The following is a 22,530-nucleotide window of genomic DNA, read 5'->3' as shown; positions in this document are numbered from 1 at the left end:
AAACTAAAAGTTTTTTTAAAACTCATCTAAGTGCCTTAATTTTTAAAATTCAGATGTTTCTCATCACTAGTAAAGTAAACGCAGATGCGACGCAGAGCTTTACATCAGTGGGATGCAACACAAGCACAGAATTGCCACCTAGTGATTAGAAAATCAGACGGAAATATTAAGTCAAAAATAAGAACTTGTTTTTCGAAAAAAAGCAAGAAGTTTTGGAACAACAGTCAAAAACACATACACAAGTACAAGTAAAAAAAATGAACTTTTAGTATTAATCAAGCGCGCACTCAGGCGACAACAAATGCGTAGACGTCCATTGAGACAAAAACTGAAAAAGCCCTAAGAACTGTTGTCATGAAAAAACATTTCAGCAATTAAATTTCAAAGAATGAAACCTTGTAAGCAGTGAAATTTATCAATTCATCAATTTTTTGTTTTGAAATGAGACACAATAAAAAAACAGCAGAATAAAAGCAAGTCGAAACTATTTATACCGGATGAAGCTTGAAAGCGAAAAAAGAACAAAAAACTAGGGAAAAAATTTAATTTCAGGCCTATCAATTTTACAAATGACAGTAGTCCGTTTCCCCAAATACCAGAACGAGTTATTTTTGCAGCTCTTTTCCGACGCATTGCCGTTTTTCATTTTTCATTGCCGAATTTTAACAGGGCACTGCTATTTAATGGGGCACTGTCGAAATCAGCCATGCAGTATTAAATAAAAAGCTCACTGTCTACTGAGAACTAGTCCTCGCACATTATCATTGACCCTGGTAGAGGATCGATTACACATTCAAAAGGGATCGAATGCATTTAAACGTTGATGACAGTTTTCGTTTAAAATAGAATTTTTCTGAAAATGTGTTAACAAAGAAAACTAAAAAAAGAACATTTTTCAAACTTGATTATCATAGAAAAAAATTACATCAAATAAAAGCACGTTGAATTTGAAGTATCCCTTAAGATTGACATTTTATACAGAGGTGAAGCCGAGCTTCGCACCACTTGCGATACAATTCAACCATAAAAAATATAAGTCGAAAGAGATTAATATGTTGAAAGAAAATTGGTGAACGAAAAATTTCGCATGTCACGGTGAAGGACACCTAGGGCCCAGTTAAAGCTGGAGGTACGTGTTTCGGTTTTTATGAATTTGTTATTTTTTAAGTGATGTGGAACGAAATCCGTAACTTCAAAAATTGCACTTAACCCAAAACCTTAGTTGTTTTCCAAAAAACTTCAAAATTTTCACTGGTTTGCAGGCCATAACTTCTTTCTGAAAGCAACTGGGCGTAGCAGATTATAACTTAAGCTTCCGATTACCTGTTGTGTCGATTAAACCTTATGATATCAGATTAGACAGGATAGTTATCAAACATCCAAAAAACGGTGAACAAATCAGAAAGTTGACGTTTTCAAGAACCATAGCAATTTGTTCAAAAAAAAATTGGGCGTAGCCACTTTTGCAGATGAAATTCTCTCAAGCAAAGATTTCGTTGGAACCCAAAAACCAAGGTTTTGCAGGGTAGTTTTCTAAAAACGTCAAAAATTTTCAAAACACGATGAAAAAAATAAAATTTTGATTTGTCCTAGGGCCATAGTTTTTTCTGACAAAAAATAGGGCTCATTTGCGTAAGCAAAACAGTTTCCATCAACCCATTTTTTGGATTGAACCCAAAATCTCAGATATGGGAGGGTATTTTGACATTTCGGAGGACGATAACTTATTCTGTAAAAATTGTGAGTGGCCGCTAAAACATGGGAGTTTTTCACTACCCATTATCTCCATTGATCTAAGAACCTGTTGGCAGATAAGTTTTCGAGAAAAGAAGAAAAATCAAAAACATCGGTCAAACAATCAACCCATAGACTTTTTTGAAGGCTGTAGACAAAAAGATAAAGCAAAAGGAGATCACAGAAGTGAGCAGTCTTACAAGAATGCAGGCGGTCTTTCTATGGATATACTTTCTTGTAAATCGGTCACAAAAATGTTAGCGAAAAACTGAAATAAAAAACCCAATCCCATACACTTTCGTAATACCTGTTTTATCAAGCAGGAATTCTAGGCAAACATGCCATTTAAAACATTTCAATTAAGAAAACCGTATGAAGCGTAAACAAGGCCGATAATCTTTGAGCATACACCAGTTGAACCGAGAAAAAAACATTTTTTTTGTAAAACTTTAAGAAGTCCCCAAGAAACTACCCTGAATACGAGTACCAACCTAGTAGCCAGTAGTTAATTTTTAATTTTCATGAAATTGATCAAGTCAGCACAGCAGCATCACAAGTAATAGCAGCATCGAAAAAACTTCAACTGATTTTGCTAAACTAATTGTTAAACACAAAAAAGTCTACATTCCGATTTGATAATGCTTGGTAATCGCAAGTGTAAATAAAAAAAATTCACTGGAAAAAAGACTAGTTTTTAGTTACAAGACTCTAGCTCACGCAAGTCTAATAACCTATTAATAACCTATGCAGTTTTTAACATAATATCAGTAATTCAAAAGGTTTCAAAAGTTCGCCAATAGCCCAGCAAAAAATAACTTTTTTTTATTTTTCAGGTTTCAAAACAAATGGTCTTTTTTGCAAAGTAACCTGTTTCAAGATTCATACACTAAATTGTTTTGAACGGAACAAATTGTTTCCGGAAAAAACTTCGCTGATGCAGCAATTTACAAACAATATTTGAAGCATTATGTCAAAATAAACTTCGATCCCAATTTAACAACTGTTTTAGATAAGCCATTTATTTTATTCATGTTAACACAATCAAAGACAATTAACTAAATGACAAAATCATTGCTTTCATACCAAATAACTTTGGCAACGCACGCACACTTCGCAAAACTTACCGTAGTGAACAGAGGCAAAGCTGCGGTCCGCAAACACTTGCCAGAAGACAAAAAGAAAAGTCAAATGAAGTCAAATGAGAAAAAGTAGAAATAAACCTAAAATTAGTTAAACTTCGGCAACGTGTCGTAATCGCACATGAAACCAGATATTCTTAATCTCACGCACTAGCACTCAGCCACGGACGCTTAAAAGTTTACAAACACTAGCCACAAAGCAGAGTGCATATACTATGTAATTTCCAATGCTACAGATCGTGATCATAGCAAAAGTGGCATCAAATGATCACTTATATTTGCAAGTTAGATAAGAAAAAAGGTTTGTACTAACACACTACGATCGCTAAAACTCGAAAGTGTAAAGTAAATACAATGATTAGAAAAAAGCCAGATTTCATAACTAAAATGTTCACTTAAAATGTAAGTTGTGTTAAAACTCAGCAATTGAACCAAAAAAATCAATATTCTTTCTAAAAATGTCAGTCAAATTAAAATTTTCTCAATACAGTTTCACACTACTTGCGATGCAACGCAAATTAGCTGACCAAAATTCAGAAAAAAAGCTGTAAGAAAAAATTTTCGCAAAAAAATAGAATTACAATTTATCTTATCTTTGTTTCGACTTGTTTGAATTAAGTTCCTTTTCAAAAAAACACCCCGCAAAAGACAATTGAATGTTAAGACAGCAGTAAAGCAAAACCTACGACACCTACGATATTTAATCGGATTAGAAAACATCAAAAATGTTGCGTTCAAGAATGGAGTGCTTCGTCACAGAGGAAAGTTAAAGATCTTAGCTAGGTCATCATATAAGTTTTCCCAACAGAAAGATCTCGAAAAATTTTTGTGTTGCAATTCATAATTCTTCTAGCTCTAACTTACAGCTGAGTTAGATTTACCTTAATTTTTTCTATTTCTTTTTCGTTGAGGAAAACTTAAGAGCTGAAAATCTTAAGCTTTCCATTGAACAGCTTGGGATCTTAAATTAAGCTGTGTACGAGCGTTCTCCGAAACAAAGCACCCTTTTGACGAGCTTTGCTTGAATGACTAAACAATGCCTTGGAAAAAAGTATGTTCCAGTGTTCATCCACCTAGATCTTTTGTATAGTTTCACCTTTCAAATATAGGTAGCATTATAGCACAAAAGTTTGTCAGTAAACAAATAGATCCTAGAAAAAAACGCTACCTAGGTAGGTAAGAGTTCATTTCGACCAGCAACTTAAAAACGAGGATGCTAACTCCGACGACAATTTTGTTAGGATGAAAGTTTCCCGTTGAAAACTATGCACAAAAACTTGCACTAGAATTCCAGCCGTCAATCTTGTATGATAGGATACTTCAAACCACATCAAACGAGATCATCTATCTTAGAGGATTGTGCCGATTAAAACGTAATGTACATGTAATTTCAAAAAAAAAATGGTGCTGAGAAATTTCGCATCACGACACGAGGGCTCTCAAGTATCGGAGGTCGATATCGTACCATCCTTTTTCTTCGGCATTTGCATCTTCTTTAACATTCATGAAGCTTAAGGCTAAAATCAGACAAAAAAAAACATTAGCTTTGCAGTTTGAATTATTTTTTTTATCGTATGGTAGATCTTATTGTAAGAACGATAATTGGTGTTATTTTGTGAACCAGCGCAAAATATTTTTTGATCGATGAGCACTTCATTACTGTGAAACCAACAATGATTGATGGCAAACCAGTTATTATGGTTTACTGAGAAATGATCTGCTGGGGCTTGGGGAATGTTAAAAGGAATGGTGAGTTCTATGGAAATTGTACAGAACTTTGAATCAAATATTTACACAGTTGCACTAAACTTTCGCTTTTAATTAGGCTAATAATTTGTAAACATAAATAATTAAAACTATATTGCACAATGTTTTAAGTAGTACGAGCAGGGTTAAACACGATTAAGAAGTTAGCTTGCAAGGATACACAAAAGCGGACACAACAAATCAAGTTGTCTCGTAGACATTTTTCAAAACTGAAGATTTAAAACTTTATTTACTTGTACATTTAAACCAGCCCTGTTGCAGTAACAACCGCATCATACAGATGAGCTTTAAAACTTCTTATGGAGCTGGAAATAGTTCGTGTAAATGCTAAGCTCTCTCGGTAAACTTCAATGCTTCGATATCGACAACTTGAAATTTCATATGTCCACCTCTGGCGGTCTAAAGCTGATTGCATGCGTTTTCCTTTCACCCGCTTTAAGTGCTAGCTAATCAAGATCCTATATACATAATAATCAGTATTATTGTTCTCAATTAAGATTCCAGCATGGGAAACCCCAGGTGGTAGGAAAACAATATACAACGAGAAATTTGAGGATAGAAGTTTGTTTGTCTTCGGTCTGAGGGAAACAAAGATTAATGTGCGATTAATTAGTATGAGTGAGTCAATGATTGTTGAGGTATAATAAAATATAATGAACTTCAGTCTATCTATTCCTCTTCCTCCTCTTCTTCATCAGTGGTCGCACATGCATAGAGATCTTCTGGGTTGTCGAACATCGGGTTTCTCACTTCCATCTCTCCACTCTTTAACACATAGACAAGCATAAATACGTTCATTACTCTTAAAAAACATCTCTCAAAAGATAAACACAGCTTTCAATGAATATGCACATCCTATATTAACATTCCACTTGAAGTAAACTCAAATAAGTTTGGAAAGAAACGAAATATTTCATAGAACTTCCAAATAAGCGTATCTCAGATTGCCAATGGTATGACTTACCGGTGCCAGTCCAGGACATTCGTACACTGTGAAGTCCACATTGACGTCCAGGTCACGAGTGACTTCCTCGTACTCGATCTCTCGCTCTCGGCGGCCCATGTCGAGCGAACGGTGCTGCTGACTCCACTCGCGCATTCCAACTCCACCCTTCGATTTCTTCCAAGTTTCCTGGTCTGATCCAGTCACACTATCTCCCATAGGATATCCCGATCCATTGCCCACAGATCCCTGACTGCGCATGCGCAACAGTGAGCTCTTCAGACCGTTGTCCTCTTCCCGTGCAGACCAATTAGCTTTTCCTTTCTCTCCTTCCGCAACGGAGGGGACCGCTTTGTCCAGCAACAGTGCATCGTCACCCTTCTGTGACCCATCTTTGCTCTGCTGCTCGTCTTCGTCCGATCGCCTATTAACGACGAACAAAATAAACGCAACATTCTCACACAGAGGTGAAGCTGCGCTTCGACCGCTTGTATTTTCACTAACACTAGCCACCAATAAACCAGTTACAGTTTCTATCAAATTGCTAATGTTATGAAGCAAAAACTCGAACAAAAAAATTTAAATCTTCCGGATTTGAAGACCCGACCTGTTCGTTAGGAACCTCACGTCCTTGCATCTGCGCCACGACTTGGAAGTAATTAGTGGCCCAGCTAATGATGGATCTACCTGTTCTTTTTTTTATAAAATCATATTTTGCACTGAAAAAACGGACTTTACGCGAATCCCTAGTATTTCTCTGCTTACAAGGAGATTAACCGCTTATTAAAAAGAGAAAATTACAACTCGCTCTCTTAATTGAAGTCTTTATCTAAAATTTGGCTGAGTAGTTTTCAAAAAAAAATTGAAAAATGTTCCAAAAATTGATCAAAAAATCTGACTTTTCATATATGCATAAAATTTTTCTACATAAGCATGATACATAACCTCTATTTTTCACGCCCAGATTGAAGATTTTCGGTTCCTGATTTTTTAGATTGAACCCAAAATTTTAGTTTTAGCTTTCGACAATAGTGACAAAAATTCTGAAAGGAAGTTTTCCAAAGTCCATGTCAGCCTTTTTACAGAAAACAGGGTGAAGCAGATTGCAAAAGAAAAATCTACGCACTATGTTACTATGAATGAACTAGCAACATCAGAATCAGCAGGTTAGTTTTTGAAAAATAAAAATTTCCAAAAAACGGGCAAAATTTCAAAAATTGGAAGGCCATATTCTTTTTGGAAACGCTAGGCATAGCCGCTTGCGCACGTAAGAATCTCATAACTGCTTTTTATCGGTTGAACACTTAATCTCCGAATTAGCAGGCCAAAAATTTTAAACTCAAAAATTTTTAAAAATCAAACAATGTCCAAAAATGGGCTTTTTTTAGAGGCAATAACTTTTTTTTCTACCAATTTAAGGGAACAGCCGCTCAATAAGGTGAGATCCCAATAATTTGCTCTTTTTGATTGAAACATTCATCTTAGATTTGTGCATTTAATATTTGAGAAAAAGCAAAATTCAAAACAAATAGGTGTAAAATTCTCCTACTAAAACTTTCGAAGGCCGTGGATAAAAACGAAAAGAGATTATCGAAATAAGCGGTCACAAAGAAGAACAGTCGGATTTTCCGATGGTACCATTTTTTTGAAAATCAGTACAGTAGTACAAACGAAAAACAACATCCCATACATTTTCATGTCACAATACACTTTTTTTCAAACAGGACTTAACACTAGCCAAAAAAGCAGCAACATATGCCATACAATTGTTTAAATATGATTAAATTGAAATATACTAAAAGTGCCACTAAATGAGCACTTTTATTTGCGACTTCACTACGCTTAGATTGAGTAAAAACGTCCTGCTAAAATCGATTTTCGTGTTTTGTATAATTACAACGGCAAAAACCTTGGAAATAAGCCTTCTGCAGTGCGTCCGTCTATTACGGTTGCTTGATTATTGCGGTAGCTTACCTTCTGTCCATGGACGCAATCATCCGTTTCTGATGCTGGTAGTGATATATTTGAGTCTTCCGCGCAAGCTCTTTCTCGTCCATCTGAAAAACAACCGCTTTTCTCATTACACTATATTTTTCGAGAGCTATCCTGAATCAATATTTGCAAAGACAGTTTAGCGAGTCACGCTATTTAAAAAAAATTAAATGATGTAGCTCGCCCAAACATATTAAACTATTATTAATTTCTCCGCAAACGAATTTAAACACAGAGGCGAAGCTGCTCTTCGCAAACACGAGCGAGAAAGCAGAAAAAATCAGGAGCTTTAAAATGCAAAAACTCAAATTTTGCACAAATTTTAAAAGTTTGGAATTAAACAGACTAAAGGCAACTACACTAACTTTGCATAAAAGAAATTAGAATGTATTAGACCAAATGGTGTATAGATTATGCATTTCAACAATCTCGCGAAGTATATCGAGGTGAAAATTTTCTAAAGTGGGATTTTAATTATTATACTGTTGTATGAAACAAATAGCTTTTTTCGGTTCATCTGCTGCATTAAAAAAAGCATCAATCCTTAAGTTTATACTTATCAAATGTCAAAGCACATGTACATATAGTGCTAATGCAACCTACTTATTCAAAAGTGCCACAAAAATAGCACTTTAATTTGCGACTTAGGTTATAAAAAATTTGCATCGTACTATCACACTAAGCTACGCTACGCTCGTGTGATTATTAAATTGAGTGAGAAAAATCGAAACGCAAAAATGTGTCAAAAAAACGAACGCAACCGAAAAATTCCGCCAGCGCAATTTCAACTCGAAATAACCGGAAAAAAATAGTTTGAAAAAAATACAAGTGAAACAAGAATAGTCGGTTGTTGTGCAAGTAGCACAGAAAGTTCCTGTCGCAATAAGAAACATGGCCGGTTTGAAAAGTGTCAAGGACTCAAGTCAACCGAAGACAAAAATAGATGGCCTTAAAAGTCTTCTAATTTCGAGAACAAATTATGATTGACACGTTTTCAACACAGAGGCGAAGCTGTGCTTCGCAATCACTTGCGAGAACACGATCAAAAAGCAGCTCTATCAACTGAAATAAGAAAAAGTAGAAATAAGCCTAGAATTAACAAAAACTCGTCTACGTGTAGGATTCGAATCTGCGACTTACTGCAATCAAGAAATTTTGAGTCTCACGCACTATCCACTCAAGCTTAACAACTGACAAACACTAGTCACAAATAAAGCAGCTATAGAACATATGTTAATAAATTGCCAACGCCATTCAGCAAAAGTAGCACCGAACACAAATAGACTCAATTTTACAAGTAATAATTTGGAATATAACAAACTGAAGGCATCCACACCAACTTTGCATGTAACAAAAACCGCAAAACATAAAGCCACATTGTATAATATATGCCTTTCATAAAAATGCGAGATATAGACTTAGAAAATTTCTGAAATCGAGTTTTCATTATTGTGATGTTGTTTGAAACAAATAGCTTTTTTCGGTTCGTTTGATGAATTAGAAATGCATCAACTGTGTTAATTTATTACTATTCGAATGTCAAAGCACATGCTATTAAAAAGCTGTAAAGAGCCACACCATTATTGGGGTGCCGCACCATAAAAAAAGCCGCACCAATATTTGTGACTTAGGTTGAAAAAAGAAGGTTCGTACTAATACACTAGCTTCGCAAAAGTAACCCGATTTGAGAAAACTGGATCTCGCTGGAAAATCTAATAACTAAACTCCATTTTCGAAACTAGAAGTCGATCATGCTCATCGTGATCGTCACACTTCTGCTGTTCGATAGAGAGGCGTGCTTTTTTAACAAAGGAAATGAACAGAACTTAAAAAAACTATAAAAGTCAAACCTCAAAAAAAAAAATTGTTCCGACCACTAGTTTCTGTCGTCGGAACAATAATAGCAGTAAAAATCAGCAGGGAAACTATATATTTACATCGTCTGCTCCATCGAAGCCATATGACACTTTGCGACTGGAGCTCTTAGGGGGAACGAATGCTAGCTCTTTTTTGCTGTACTTGTGGTACACCAGTCCCAGCACTCCAATCAATACCACACTCGCCACTGCCATCGAAATGAGTACTGAAACAACCACTGAGTCAGTTTTCGCATTATCACGTTTCTGATCATAATTCCACGTATATTTTAGCTCTCTCTTTGTTTGCGTTTTGAGTTCAGATAATGATTTGAAAAAAATCAAAATAATCAAACTATGATGCTTTTAGGACCAATTACTACGTTTTTTTAGGGCTTTCCACAAAATTTTTTGAAATCAGTTTCTCAAGATTGAGTTCAAACCCAGCGATAAATAACTAATCAATCGAGAACACTAAAAAACAATAGGCAGTAAGAAAAACAACTTTGAAAAATCTCAATTATCAACGCAATTAAATTAGCTTATGCCTCAAAAATTCGAGAATACTGGTAACTTTACTTATGAACATTTGGGAAATTGTAGTTTAAAAGGACGTCTAACTGAGAAAAGTAATTGTGTGCCGATTCGCCGTTGAACTGAATGACCGTTCCTCGGATGCAGTCAGGTACATGTGGGTGTTGTCGGAATCTAAAAAAGATTATGCAATTATAATTTTCCCATTTATATTATGTTTCGCACGCATCTTATGCCAAACTCAACATCAGCAGATCGTTTTTTGCTATCTTTAGACCTAATTAGGAGATAAAATTTAGACGAGTGATAACCTTAAACAAACAAAGACAATCAACCTGTATTATTCTACTTCCGTTCTTCGCCTAAGGCAACGCAAAAAAAAAAAATCATCCACTTAAAAGTGCAGTTCAAAATTTTGTCCGAAGCTGTTGATTTCGCCCAATTTTACACCGGGAAAAAACTATTTAAAAAATGCATCTCAAGATGGAAAACTTCGTAGTGAATAATACATACATGGTGCTCGTTTGATCATCGTGGTTCCATCGTCTGCCTCTGTCAAAATATCATCGCCAATATTGCGATCAGTTGGCTTCACTAAACATATTTGTGAATAAAAATAACGTAGCTAACAGTAGGAAAGTGTCAACAGGTTAGAATTCAAAAAAAAACGTCAGTTTTGCTCTAACAGTACAGTGCTGATTCAAATTAACCGGACAAAACGAACAAATTTTGAAAATTCAAACGCGTTTTACTCAAATTGGGTTACGATTAGACAAAAAGTGAAGAGAATAAAAGTTGCTTAGAATTTTATCATAATTAAAGTGATGCAATTGTTTTCCCCAAAGTTTTCAACCTGAAATTTATTTAAGTTTTCAACCTAAAATTTATTTTGGGTTTTTTCAATTAATCAAAAATTACGCTGAAACTACTTTGTTAATTGATGAGAAATATATATCACAAGAAGCCTCTTACACACCCAACAAAGGAAGGGTTGCATCCCGAAAAACTAGCGCGATTTGTTTAAAATTTGTTTTTAAGCAAAAAATTTTATATTGTAAAAATCTCATTTCTTGACTATCAAGCAAAAATATTTTCTCGTATACAGGTTTTTGGAGATTCAACCCTTGCAGAACTATGTTGGAGTGTGTAAGAGGCTTTTTGTGATATATATTTCTCATCAATTAACAAAGTAATTTCAGCGTAATTTTTGATTAATTGAAAAAAGCCAAAATAACCCATTTTTGGGGTAAATTTTAGGTTGAGAATTTTGGGCAAAAAATTGCATCATATTAATTCTGATGAAATTCTAAACAATTTTTGTTCTGGTCACTTTTTGTCTAATCTTAACCCAATTTGAGATAAACGTGTTTGAAAATTCTTAGTTTTGCTCATTTTGTCCGGATAATTTAAATCAGCCTGTAACCGGACAAAACGAGCTAAACTTGAAATTTAAAACGAGTTTTTCTCAAATTGGGTTGAGTTTAGGTGAAAACTTATGAAGACAAAACTATCTTAAAATTTTAGCAGAATTAATATGGTGTAATTTGTTTTGCAAAATTCGGGTCCGAAATTTTACCCCAAAAATGGGTCATTTTGGCTTTTCTTAGTTAATCAAAAATTACGCCGAAAATACCCAGTCAATCTCAGACATAAGTATACCAAAGTGAGCCCCTTACATAGCCTAACAAACTTTAAGAAGGGTATATTCTCCAAAATATTGTATAAGTTAATTTATTTTTGTTTGATAGACAAAAAGGTCATTTTTACTATATAAAATACCAACTTTTTATTTAAAAACAATTTTTAAACAATATGCAACTTTTTTTGGAGAAAATACCCTTTTCAAAGTTTGTTGAGCTACGTAAGGGGCTCACTTTGATATAATTATGTCTGTGATCGACTGGGTATTTTTGGCGTAATGTCTGATTAACTAAGAAAAGTCAAAATGACCCATTTTTGGGGTAAAATTTTGGGCCCGAATTTTGCAAAACAAATTACACCATATTAATTCTGCTAAAATTTTAAGCAAGTTTTGTCTTAATAAGTTTTCACCTAAACTCAACCCAATTAGAGAAAAACGCGTTTTAAATTTCAAGTTTAACGCGTTTTGTCCGGTTAATTTATATCAGCACTGTAGTTTAGATCAAATCCTTGCACTTGTTTCAAAATTAGAATAAAATTTTTTGGTCGGTTCGACTTCTTAGCCTTAACATTGTGATAAACTTATTACATAGAGGCTGAAAATGAATCATTAGAAACAAAATCGTGAAACTAATGATATAAGTGATGAAAAAAATCCAGATATCCCAGTACTCCGATAACTTGATCAAACACGATAGCGGTGCCAAAAAAAGAGGCCGAATATCACCAAGTCCGTGTGAAGAAATGAGCAATGAAGCAGACAATTATAATTATATGGCGACCAAGATAAAAGCAAACAGTACAGATTCACACGAGTCTATATTAGCAACTACTATTAAGAACGCCTTTCAGAATATAACATGATGCTGGACAATCTCATCGACGAGACTTTGAAAGGAGTCAAAGAAGAAATTGTTGCCAGTTTTTGGAGAGAAACGTCAGAACCAGAAAACCCAATCATCTTATAATAGACTCGACAACCTTGAGGAAGGTATAAAGTATTTCTAATGCAACTGCGACAGATGTAGACAAAAAACATTTGCACTGCAAAGCAGGGTTGGCATGTTATTTAACATTGTTATTTAACATTGAATTTAACTTACAGTGTTATTTATAATTTCTAACAGTGATGTTAGCTATTTCTTAGAAATATGAGTAATTCTTAGAAAAACACAACGCAACTATACTGCATGCTTGTTCCGAAACGATTGTAGCGAATCCCGAACGGATGAAATTTTTTTTTTCAAACCAATTGCAGTTTCACTTGACAAACTACAGAGCGATAAATCTCACCTGACGTATGGGAAGCTTCGTGCTCAACTCGGCGTTGAGAAAGCCGGAAAGTTGGCGTTTCTGTTCAAGAAACTCAACTCTTGTTGATATGTTTTTTTAATTAACAATTTAACAAAAATAACATGTTTTTTTTGCTAAATAACAGTTAGTTTGTTATTTTTGTTTTTAACTTACATTTTGCCAACCCTGCTGCAAAGAGACTTCTAAACCGATCCAACAATGCAAAAGAGCCAATTGTTGTTCGCTGTTATTTCTCGTAGGGTGCCGAATTCAGAAAAACCATCCACAGCGATACTAATTACCAGAATACCAAAGCGAGTCTATTTTTCTTCGTAGATGAAAAAGTGACGTTAGAAGAAAATCATACTGGATTTGCTCTGGGACAACGCATTTTACTTGGAAGAACGCGAAACTAAAAAAATCCAAGGCTTTTTTGAAGGCGGAAATTTTTTAACTTTCCTTGGCTAGACGCCAAACTTTTTTCAATAGTTTTCCCGGCATATCCACTTCTTATTCAATCTTATTAGCTAACATTCGCTCAGTCAACACAGAGGCAAAGGGGAGCTTCGCATCACTTGCGATACAAAGATTTATGACTATGATTAGAAGACAAATAAAAAAACTGAAAAAAAATTGTCCAACTTTTTTTAAAAAAAAACTACTAAAAAGGACAAAAATTCCGGAAACAAAATTACCTGCACCATTAGAAAAAGCTTTCAAAATGCTAGAAAGAAACCTAACCTTTTTGCGAGACCTAAGCTGACAAAAATTAGCAGACACGAAAGTCCAGAATATTCGAAAATTTTCAGTTTCGACAAACAAAAAACAGGTCCCGAATGAAATCGAACTTCTGGGTCTTGCCGTCTCAAGCATTACCACTGCACTAAATGCAGAGAACACTCCTTGAGTTCAAAAAAAAATAAATTTCAAAAATTTTTAATGAACAGCATGAAAAAAAAATCAAAAAATAGGCAAAACTTCTAGGAACTCAATTACTTGCCCAAAACCGGAATACACTGAAATGCTTTTTACTTCGAGTATAAAATTTTCCGCTTAAAAAACAGGTTCTGACCGGGTTGAAACCAATGAACTGTTTTTATTGGCAGGTGCGTTACTTCTTCGCCACATGAGCAAATTAACGTCTGACTTTTGATTTCATATGAATCAGTTTAAATGATTCGAGTGATTCTGTTCAACTACTTGCTAGCCCGAAAAAAAACATATTCCAGTTTGATTACGTTTGCCAATCACAAACGTAAAAAGCATCTAGAGAATTTGCATGCAGTTCAGAGCAGTCAACGAGCAAGCAAAACCAACCGCGCAGATGTTTTTGGAACTGATCAACAAATTTTTTCCATCGAGAAATTTTCATTTCAATTATCTTCATGATTGCTTTTTTTTCTTAAGGTCAACCATCATAAAACCTGAAACCTACTCACTCATACTGCATTGACGAATTCAGTTTTCTTTTTTAATTTTAAAAATTGCATGTAAATGCGCCTTATACGGCATAACTACCAACCTTTATTTGTGAAGCGCTAAAGAAGTTAAATTTTAAATTCTTGCAGAAAAGTTACAGCAAATTGAACCTCAAAAATCATAGGCTATTCTCTTTGTTAGCTGGTTGTGGTAAAACTATTAGGAAAGCTATTTACCAAAGTCTCTATAGTTACCTCGGAAATTTCGACATACTTCATGATTGCCAATTTTGATTTCGATACAAAATTATTGATGCATTAGCTGATTCAACTGCCAGAAAAATGTGAATTAACAGAAGTCTGAAACCCATTTTTTTAAATTAATTTCAAAAAAAGTTTAATAGGCTTGATCATACAATCTTATTAGCTAAATTGGTTTGTTATGGAGTTCGCGGCAACTGCTAAAACTGGTTTCACAGTCAGCACTGGCGTGCCACAAGGATCTGTACTTGTACCACAACTTTTCCCCATTTACAAGGAATATGCATCAAGAAGCAACAAACTCAAAATATTTTCTATTTATGATAAAAAATTTACTTGCACTAGATTTATGATCGAATGTTTCCAGTAAAATATACAAAAAATAATTGTTTGAAAATTCACATAGGCAAAGCGGAGATTCGTACCACTTGCGATATAACGCAAACATAAAAAACATAAGAAAAAAAATTAATGTTAAAAAAACTAGGTGAACCAAAATTATCGAATGTCTCGATAAAAACAACTAGGGGCCAGCTAAAGCAGGACATACGTGTTTGATGCCAAATGAATTTGCTACACTGATGCGGCAGCGAAAACATGATTTCAAAAGTTGGACTTTGCTCAAAACCTTAGTTGTTTCTTTACTGAAATGAGTGAAAAGAGTTTAAAAAAAATTCGATAATCAATTTACCCTGAAGGTAAACATTTCCTTTACAAAAAATTAAAGAGTCGCCACTTCTGCACGAACAATTATCCCAACCGCTTCTGCCAATTGAACTTTTCATCTCAGATCAAAACAATCAAAAACTTTCTCAGATCAAACCTTTCCGAAATTCATAACTTTTTTCTGCAAAAAAAAACAGGGTGTGTCCGCTCACGCAGAGAAAATTCCCAAAACCGAGTTTCTGAACACTCAATCTGAGAATTGGCACGGTAGCTTTCGCGTAAATTCAAGTTTCCAAAAAACTGTTTAGTTTCAAAACATTGACTTCTTTGAAGGCCACAACTTTTATAAACAAACTGGGCACAGCCAATTATCAAGGTAGGCTTAGGCGTTGTTTCGATTTAACCTATGATATCGGATTTGGCCGGATAGCTAGCGATAAAAATCTTAGAAAGTCTAGACACATCAAAAATATGACACTTCCGAGAATCAAAGCCTTTTGTGTGAAAGAATAGGGTGTAGCCGCTTATACAGAAAGGATTCACGCAACCTGTTATTTCGATTGAACCCAAAATCTCAGATTTGGGAGCGCAGTTTTCGAGAAAAGTTAAGTTTAACAAAAAAACGGTCAAAAATTCCAGAGCAATAACTTTTGCTTTCCGAAAAATTCGGGCGTATTCGCATAAGCAAATGAGCTTCCTCCCACAACCCGTTCTTTGAATTGAACCCAAAATCTCAGATCTGACCGGGTAGTTTTCGAAAACATTCTTAAAAAATTCATAGCGCCCAAAAAATCCAGAAAAAACTTACCATTCCGAGGGCCATAAATGCTTATCTAAAAAACAATTAAGTGTAACCGTTTAAGCCGAAAGCAGGAGATCAGATTTGAAAGGGGTTTTTCGAGAAAGCGAAAACCAATAAAATATGGGTCAAATATTTCCCAATCGATTTTTTTGAAGGCAGAAGACAGAGGGATTAAGTGAAAAGACACCAAAGGGAGAATGCAGGCACACAGAGGAAAAGGCGATCTTTCCATTGATACCCCTTCTTTGAAAACCAGAAGAAGTTTCTGAGAAAAACTTACTTTTCCAATATAATTGGAAATAATTTTCCATAACGAAAGAAAATAAATTTCAACTAGCCGCTAGGTAAAGAAACAACTTGATCAGTGCGAATCGGAGTACTAAAATTGTGTTTCCCTTGGAACGACCCAAAATAAGATCATTTAGCCAATGATAATTAGGACGAAATAATTTCGTCTGACGAATTTTTTTCGGCGAAACAAAAAAAAACAGAACGAAATACGAAGCCAAGATAAGAAAAATTACAAATTGTAGCAGAAAATCAAACATTAAAAGCAACTTCAAAAAAAATGCGCGCAGAAAAAAAACGCTTCCAAGATGTGACAACAGATAAGCAGACAAATAATTGTCCGAGAAAACTTTAAAGCGAAAAAACATACACGATGTCAAGGTTGGTAGAATAAAAAATCGAAATAGTAGAAAAAAATGAAAACATAAGAAGCAACTAATATGCAACTGCATTCAGCGAAAAAATTTAAAGATGTGGCAACTCAGCCGACAAATCATAAGACGAAAATTGTTTTTGAAATGGAATTTTCCCCGTTTAAAAAAAACAAGCCATTGCTCAGATACAAACCCAGGACTTTTGCAGTACCAGAGGTATTAGTAAGTTGCAGTCTAAAAATGCCCGAGACGCTAAGAAACTTGAATTTATTATGAACCAAGGTACCAAGTGATTCTGTAATCTTATATATTAATTGAACGACAGAAAAAGCACCATGTTTAAAAAGCGATTATTGAGCTCAACGTTTAGGAAAATCTTCTGAATCTAGAATGTTCTAGAACTTTTCAGTAAAATCAATTTGAAGCTTCAGATTCTGTTAGCTATTCTTACGTTTCGAATATTCTAGAATTTTTTCAAATCAAAAAGTTCAAAACTTTTTAACAAGATGAACTCGACACCTGCTCTTTTTTGTCCAAAGTTTTGCGCTTCAAGATTCAAAACGCTTCGCGCTATAAATAACTCGAAATGTTTCAAATGTTTTAAACAACTAGGCATCATTCAAAGTTTCATAGCTCGATCAGCTTGCCTAAAAAAATTTTTTGCGAACCGATTCGATCTATGAAACAGCTTGCAATATTCCATTACTTGACTGGCTTCCTTAAGAAAAACTTGAGCTTTTCGTGAACCGATCGGCTTCTTTAAACGACATGAAAGAACTCTAACTTTAATAGCTTAAATAGTTTGCATACAAAAACTTGAAGCATTTTGAAGTTTCATAGCTTGAATAGTTTTCCTAGAAAACTAAATTTTTTACAAAACGATTTGCGCGATGAAGTAACTTGAAATAATTCATAGCGTGAATAGCTGTTCTACGAAGTCACTTGAAATAATTCGAAAACGATTGGGTCTATGAAATCGCTTGAAATATTTCAGATTCAATAGCCTGCATAAGAAAAAAAGCTTTTCGTGAATCGATTCGGTTTATGAAATGGCTTGAAATATTAAATTCCTTAGATTTAATGGCTTGATGAAGAAAAATAACTTGAAATTTTTCACAGTTTCATCGCTTGAATAAAGTTCATACGAAATTTTTCAGTTTTCGCAAAACCATACGGTCTGAAATAAATTAGATTTTTTTTCGACGCTCATTGCTCGATTACCTTGCTCAGAAAAACTTAATTTTCGCAAAATTTTTTGGTCTCAGAAACCACTTGAATTCTTTTTAAGTTTCATCGCTTGAATAGATTTGTTTTCGCCATCCGATTCTCTTTGTGGAATAACTTGAAATAATTCGAAGTTTCATGACGAATAGCTTGCTTAAAAACTTAATTTTTTCGTGAACCGATCTCTGCTTCTTTAAACGACATGAAATATTTCCAAAATTTATTGGCTTGATTAGCTTGCTTACAAATTCTCGATTGTAATGACCGATTCGCTTCATGAAATCACTTTTAATATTTCAAAGTTTCTTAGCTGTAATAGATTGCTTAGAAAAACTTGAATAGCTTGATCAGATCAACAACCAACTTTTTGCGAGCCGATTGATCATTGGAGACACGCTTGCTAGTTTAAGTTATCCCGAAAAAAGGTCTATATTCCGGTTTGATAACGCTTGCTAATCGCAGGGGTAATAAGTTATTTTAAATTATTGATATTAATTGCCTAATAAATTTAAAAAAAAATTGAATTGCTTCTAACCTTCAAGTTGTATTTGATAAAATTGGGTAGCCCTGAATATCGAACATAATAAATGAGCGTAAATAAACATAAATAAAAGCGTAGCAGTAGATAATAGTTTGTGGTTCAATTCTTGCTATGTAGACAGTTAAAACGAAATTAGGAAGGCATCGCGGTATTCTTTCAAAACTACAACATTTTGTAACAAAATCCAATAGAACTAATATCAATCAAATATTAAGCCAGTTATCGAACACGGTTTGCTCGTAACTTACTTTACCAATTTGACTACGTAAATTCACGAGTTAACTTTGCGCCGAAAAATCATGCGCATGATTTACTTCAAAAAAAGTTGGTAAGTATCACCCGATCATGCATGGACATTAGGACTCTGTCCGCTCATGAGCTTTATGTACATGATCTGCCTAAAGTTTGCTTGCGTTCACTCGACCAAAAGCATCAAAATTCTTTTCTAAAACACAGGGAAGTCGGCTATCCGTACAATTGATCTCCCTTCAGTTTTCTTCATTAGCATGAACAAATGAAGTTTTAATTTTTTCAGATGTGAACTATCATTTGTAGTTTTCCTGTTCAAACTCCAGAAAAACCAAAACAGACTTGCTGCGTTGTTTTTTTAAACCGTGTTGTTAGATGCTACATGACACATGTTTAAGACAGCAAATTCAACCTCGAAAAATCGAAAAAAGACTTTGGAAAATCAAACTACATGTTTGGAAAATCAAAAAAACTTAGAGAAAAAATTTGACGATTTTCTTTTTCGCGAACAATATTGTCGAATGTGACCATAGGATCATTTTTAGCTCAGGAACTCAATCTCAAAATAATAACTCGAAAACCCTTTACTGTTAATCATTGTTTATTTGATTTCAAATTATTCAGGTTGGACAAAAAAATGCGTGGAATGTGCCTTTTGTCTATACCTTCAAATGTTAATGTATATAACTGTTTATATTAATTCACGGGGATTTGATTTGGAAGAAAAAAATTTTCTCCAGCTAGCAAACTTTTACCAATCGGAAAAGCTCAAAACAATACAGAATTTAAATCTCACTAAATCTAACTGGGCCACTAAATTTCAGGATCCAGATTATAATACGAAAGTTTTAAAGCTGCGATTGGCTTCAGAAATTTTTAAAACAGTAAAGCTATACACCAAACCAGTAAGCTGAACAAGAAAAAGGAGACGTCACTCAGAGAAATAAAACGCTACTAACAGAGAACTGTCTGAGCGAGGGTTCTAAATCTCAAGAAGAGCTTCAAGCTGTCTAAAGCTGCCCTATCCAAATACAACAGGCAAAACCATACCAACTTTCCGTGTTAAAATCTGTTACGGCATAGATAGGAGAGTGGCTAGCATACAATACGCTTGCCAATTTGGCTACAATTTTGCCCTTTCTCGTCCACTTCACTGTCTAACCTCAAACACCATGCAATCCGAGACATATTCGCATATCTCTTCGAATAATTCTTCAACGCTGACAAAAACAAGATCTGACAAAGTTTTCACAACGCGAAACAAAAGCTTATCAAGCGGTAACTAGGCAAACGGTTCTTTGGTTAGATGACCTTGGAGCCGGAAAAAAAGAGCGCTTTAAAGGTTCTCAGTTGAAACACGAGTCACTGAGTGCACCGTTTCGAGCGCGTTAACTACTGCATCGTTGTGACATTCAACCAGAATGTACGAAAATGCAAAGTCGGAATTCGAATTTTTATTGTGACATCGGAGTGGGAAGTTTGACGGTTTTAACGAATTAGTGGTCTTAATCGTTCATTTTGACGAACGCGGAAGGGTTAATTTGGACTTTCATGTAAATTTTTTTAAAATTCGTTCGAAAAAAAGACTCGTGACAACGTCGGAATTTCGCGCCAACTGAAAATTGCGAAAAGAAAACAGAACAAGAGAATTCGTTGAGAAAAGCAGTGAACGGAAATTGTGTGATACTGATCGAGATTGAAGAAAAAACAACTTTACAAAGACCATTCCGAGTTGTAACGATTGTGCCGCTACAATCGTTACATCGCGAATCCTGAGAACAAGGAAGGGTGTTGGGACGGCGTGTCCAGCCTTCCCGAAAGAAATAAGAGCGTTATTTCCCCGGATTCCAGAATCCGGAGGGGTCTCGGGAGAACTCAAACTGTTTTTTTAATAAACTTTTAGCTTCCTTGAGATGTCCTGAGTTGAATTCAATTAACATCTAAATTCATTTTCAGATTATGAGAAGCTAGGAGTTAAGGGAAAGGGTTGATCCTTCGATGGAGATGATGATTTTTATCTACTGAACAAAAACAATAGTAATATAATAAATAAGTAGTAGCCCTGTTTTTAGGAGTGACCTCGTGGTCTGGGGATTAATGAGACCCAGCCATGAGCTCACTATTTCTGCATGTAATTAAGTAAAGCCGGAAACAGTAACGTTTTTTGTCGACCCGATGTTAGAAAGACCACCAAAAGAACTGGCTTTGGCAGAGACGGTGAAAAGCATGTAGAGCTGTGTTTAGACGCTAGCCAGTCGTTTTAGAACCTAGCTTTACTTTCCGTCGATATGTACTTCCGGGCGAATGTTACACGTTTCAGTTAATACAATCCTGCTACGTTTGATTTAAGTGGTCGCAAACTGAACTGTTCATTAGATATTATATACAACTGCTAAAACATTTTTAAATGTTACGAATTTAAGTAGCCTGCTTTAGCTCGCCTGCTTTTATCGCTCAAGTTATGGTTACTTGAAATATGGTCACGCGAGTGGTATATGGATCAGAATTACTCAGCAATTTTAAAAAGTTCGTAACCAGCTTCATTGCCATAAAAGTTAATTTAGTGGCCCTAAACTTGAAACAAAACTTACATCTTCGGCAGATTCGTGATTTATCGCTCATTTGTACAAAGCCATTTATGCACGGACCACATGAAGCCTCCTCAAATGCTCGTGATATCGCAGCATTGCATGGTTGCCGACCCATTGCACCACATACAGTGTAGTCCACGCACTCATCTGAGACCCCATTGTTCCCTGCACTGGTCAAAGCGAAAGAGAATTCAATTTGAAACTGTACAATGCTTACAAGGCAGAGTAAGAGACAAATCCGCTCTCTCTGAAACATTAAAAAAAATTATATCAACGTTAAAAAAACAGAAGTTGACAAATAAATAATTTGAAATACCTGTAGCATGATAAGTCGGGTATTAGTTAGCTTGAGTGTGATTATTTCATTTGTTCTGAAAATGCTTCAATCTGATCAGAGGACAAAAGTAAACGGAAATTCAGGTTTTTACTCTCAAAAATGCCTAATATCAATAATTTTTTTGGGCAATTTTATTTCGAATTTGAACAAAATTTTTTTTACTTCGACCGACTTCAGAGGAACTGAACTACCTCTCTGAAAGCCTGAACTTTACAATTATAGCACTTCATATGCAATTATAGTTTTTTACGAGTATGAAATGCTCGTTTTCACCATTCAAAAGTTTTTTCAATGCTTTAAAATTATACTGTGGACAAAACGCAGCAGCAAAATTTTAACACTGAGGTAAAGCAGAGCTTCGCGCTACTTGCGATAGACAAAAACTGAAATTGCAGCACCGCTCTCAGATGAACCGACAAATTCCAAAAAAAAAACCTTGAAACTGATTTACTTGCACTTTTGCAATTTTTTTACTATAAAAAATCAAGCGAAGCCGTGCATATATATTAGATATGACATATATATATATATATATATAGAATGATAAACTAATAGACTGAAATGGAAATGGTTGATTAAAATGAAGATGAAATCCGAAGAATGATTTTGCAAAAAGTTATAAGAAAAAGATCTTCCAAAAGTTTTCCGACGTATGATTTGATTTCATCTTCAAATCTTTCCAAAATGCCAAAAATTAAAAAAAGGAGTTAAATCAGCATCAAAACAAAACCAACCAATCGGTAACGAAGCCAATTCTTGAGCAGTTACACGCTGCTCGTATGCCAGTCGGTCATATTTGGAAGTTTGGCCTTGATTTGGAAGTTTTGACCTTGATTTTGGTGACAAAGTGATTTTGAAAAATTCGAATAGACCATGTCAT

At 34.8% G+C, this 22,530-nt stretch overlaps 3 protein-coding genes across 4 annotated transcripts in view; 2 read left to right on the top strand and 1 right to left on the bottom strand.

The window, feature by feature from the left end:
- Window positions 1–22,530, top strand: part of LOC134846566 (dual specificity protein kinase CLK2-like) — a 215,940-nt gene that overhangs the window by 80,189 nt on the left and 113,221 nt on the right. The gene's annotated exons all lie outside the window — the stretch shown is intronic.
- LOC134846587 (uncharacterized) overlaps window positions 4,414–22,530 on the bottom strand; it is a 115,945-nt gene continuing 97,828 nt past the window's right edge. For both annotated transcript variants that reach the window (XM_063863974.1, XM_063863982.1), the window contains 8 exons: window positions 21,630–21,686; window positions 21,314–21,560; window positions 10,479–10,559; window positions 10,053–10,139; window positions 9,513–9,658; window positions 7,558–7,640; window positions 5,605–6,007; window positions 4,414–5,405 (listed from right to left, as the gene is read on the bottom strand). In XM_063863974.1, the coding sequence (XP_063720044.1) occupies window positions 5,310–5,405; window positions 5,605–6,007; window positions 7,558–7,640; window positions 9,513–9,658; window positions 10,053–10,139; window positions 10,479–10,559; window positions 21,314–21,560; window positions 21,630–21,638 (1,152 nt within the window). In that variant the 5' untranslated portion in view covers window positions 21,639–21,686 and the 3' untranslated portion in view covers window positions 4,414–5,309. Of the gene's footprint in view, window positions 5,406–5,604; window positions 6,008–7,557; window positions 7,641–9,512; window positions 9,659–10,052; window positions 10,140–10,478; window positions 10,560–21,313; window positions 21,561–21,629; window positions 21,687–22,530 lie in introns of those variants that run through there.
- The window catches only part of LOC134846602 (protein SET-like), a 339,248-nt gene continuing 328,895 nt past the window's right edge, over window positions 12,178–22,530 (top strand). Inside the window, exon 1 of the mRNA XM_063863990.1 lies at window positions 12,178–12,194. The gene's annotated coding sequence lies outside the window, so the exon portion shown is untranslated. The remainder of the gene's footprint in view (window positions 12,195–22,530) is intronic.

The sequence above is a fragment of the Symsagittifera roscoffensis genome, chromosome 1, assembly GCF_963678635.1.
Source record: "Symsagittifera roscoffensis chromosome 1, txSymRosc1.1, whole genome shotgun sequence".
Classification (NCBI taxonomy): Eukaryota; Metazoa; Xenacoelomorpha; order Acoela; family Convolutidae; genus Symsagittifera; species Symsagittifera roscoffensis.
The sequence above is the reverse complement of the archived record's forward strand: the minus strand, read 5'-3'. Positions and strand labels throughout refer to the sequence as shown.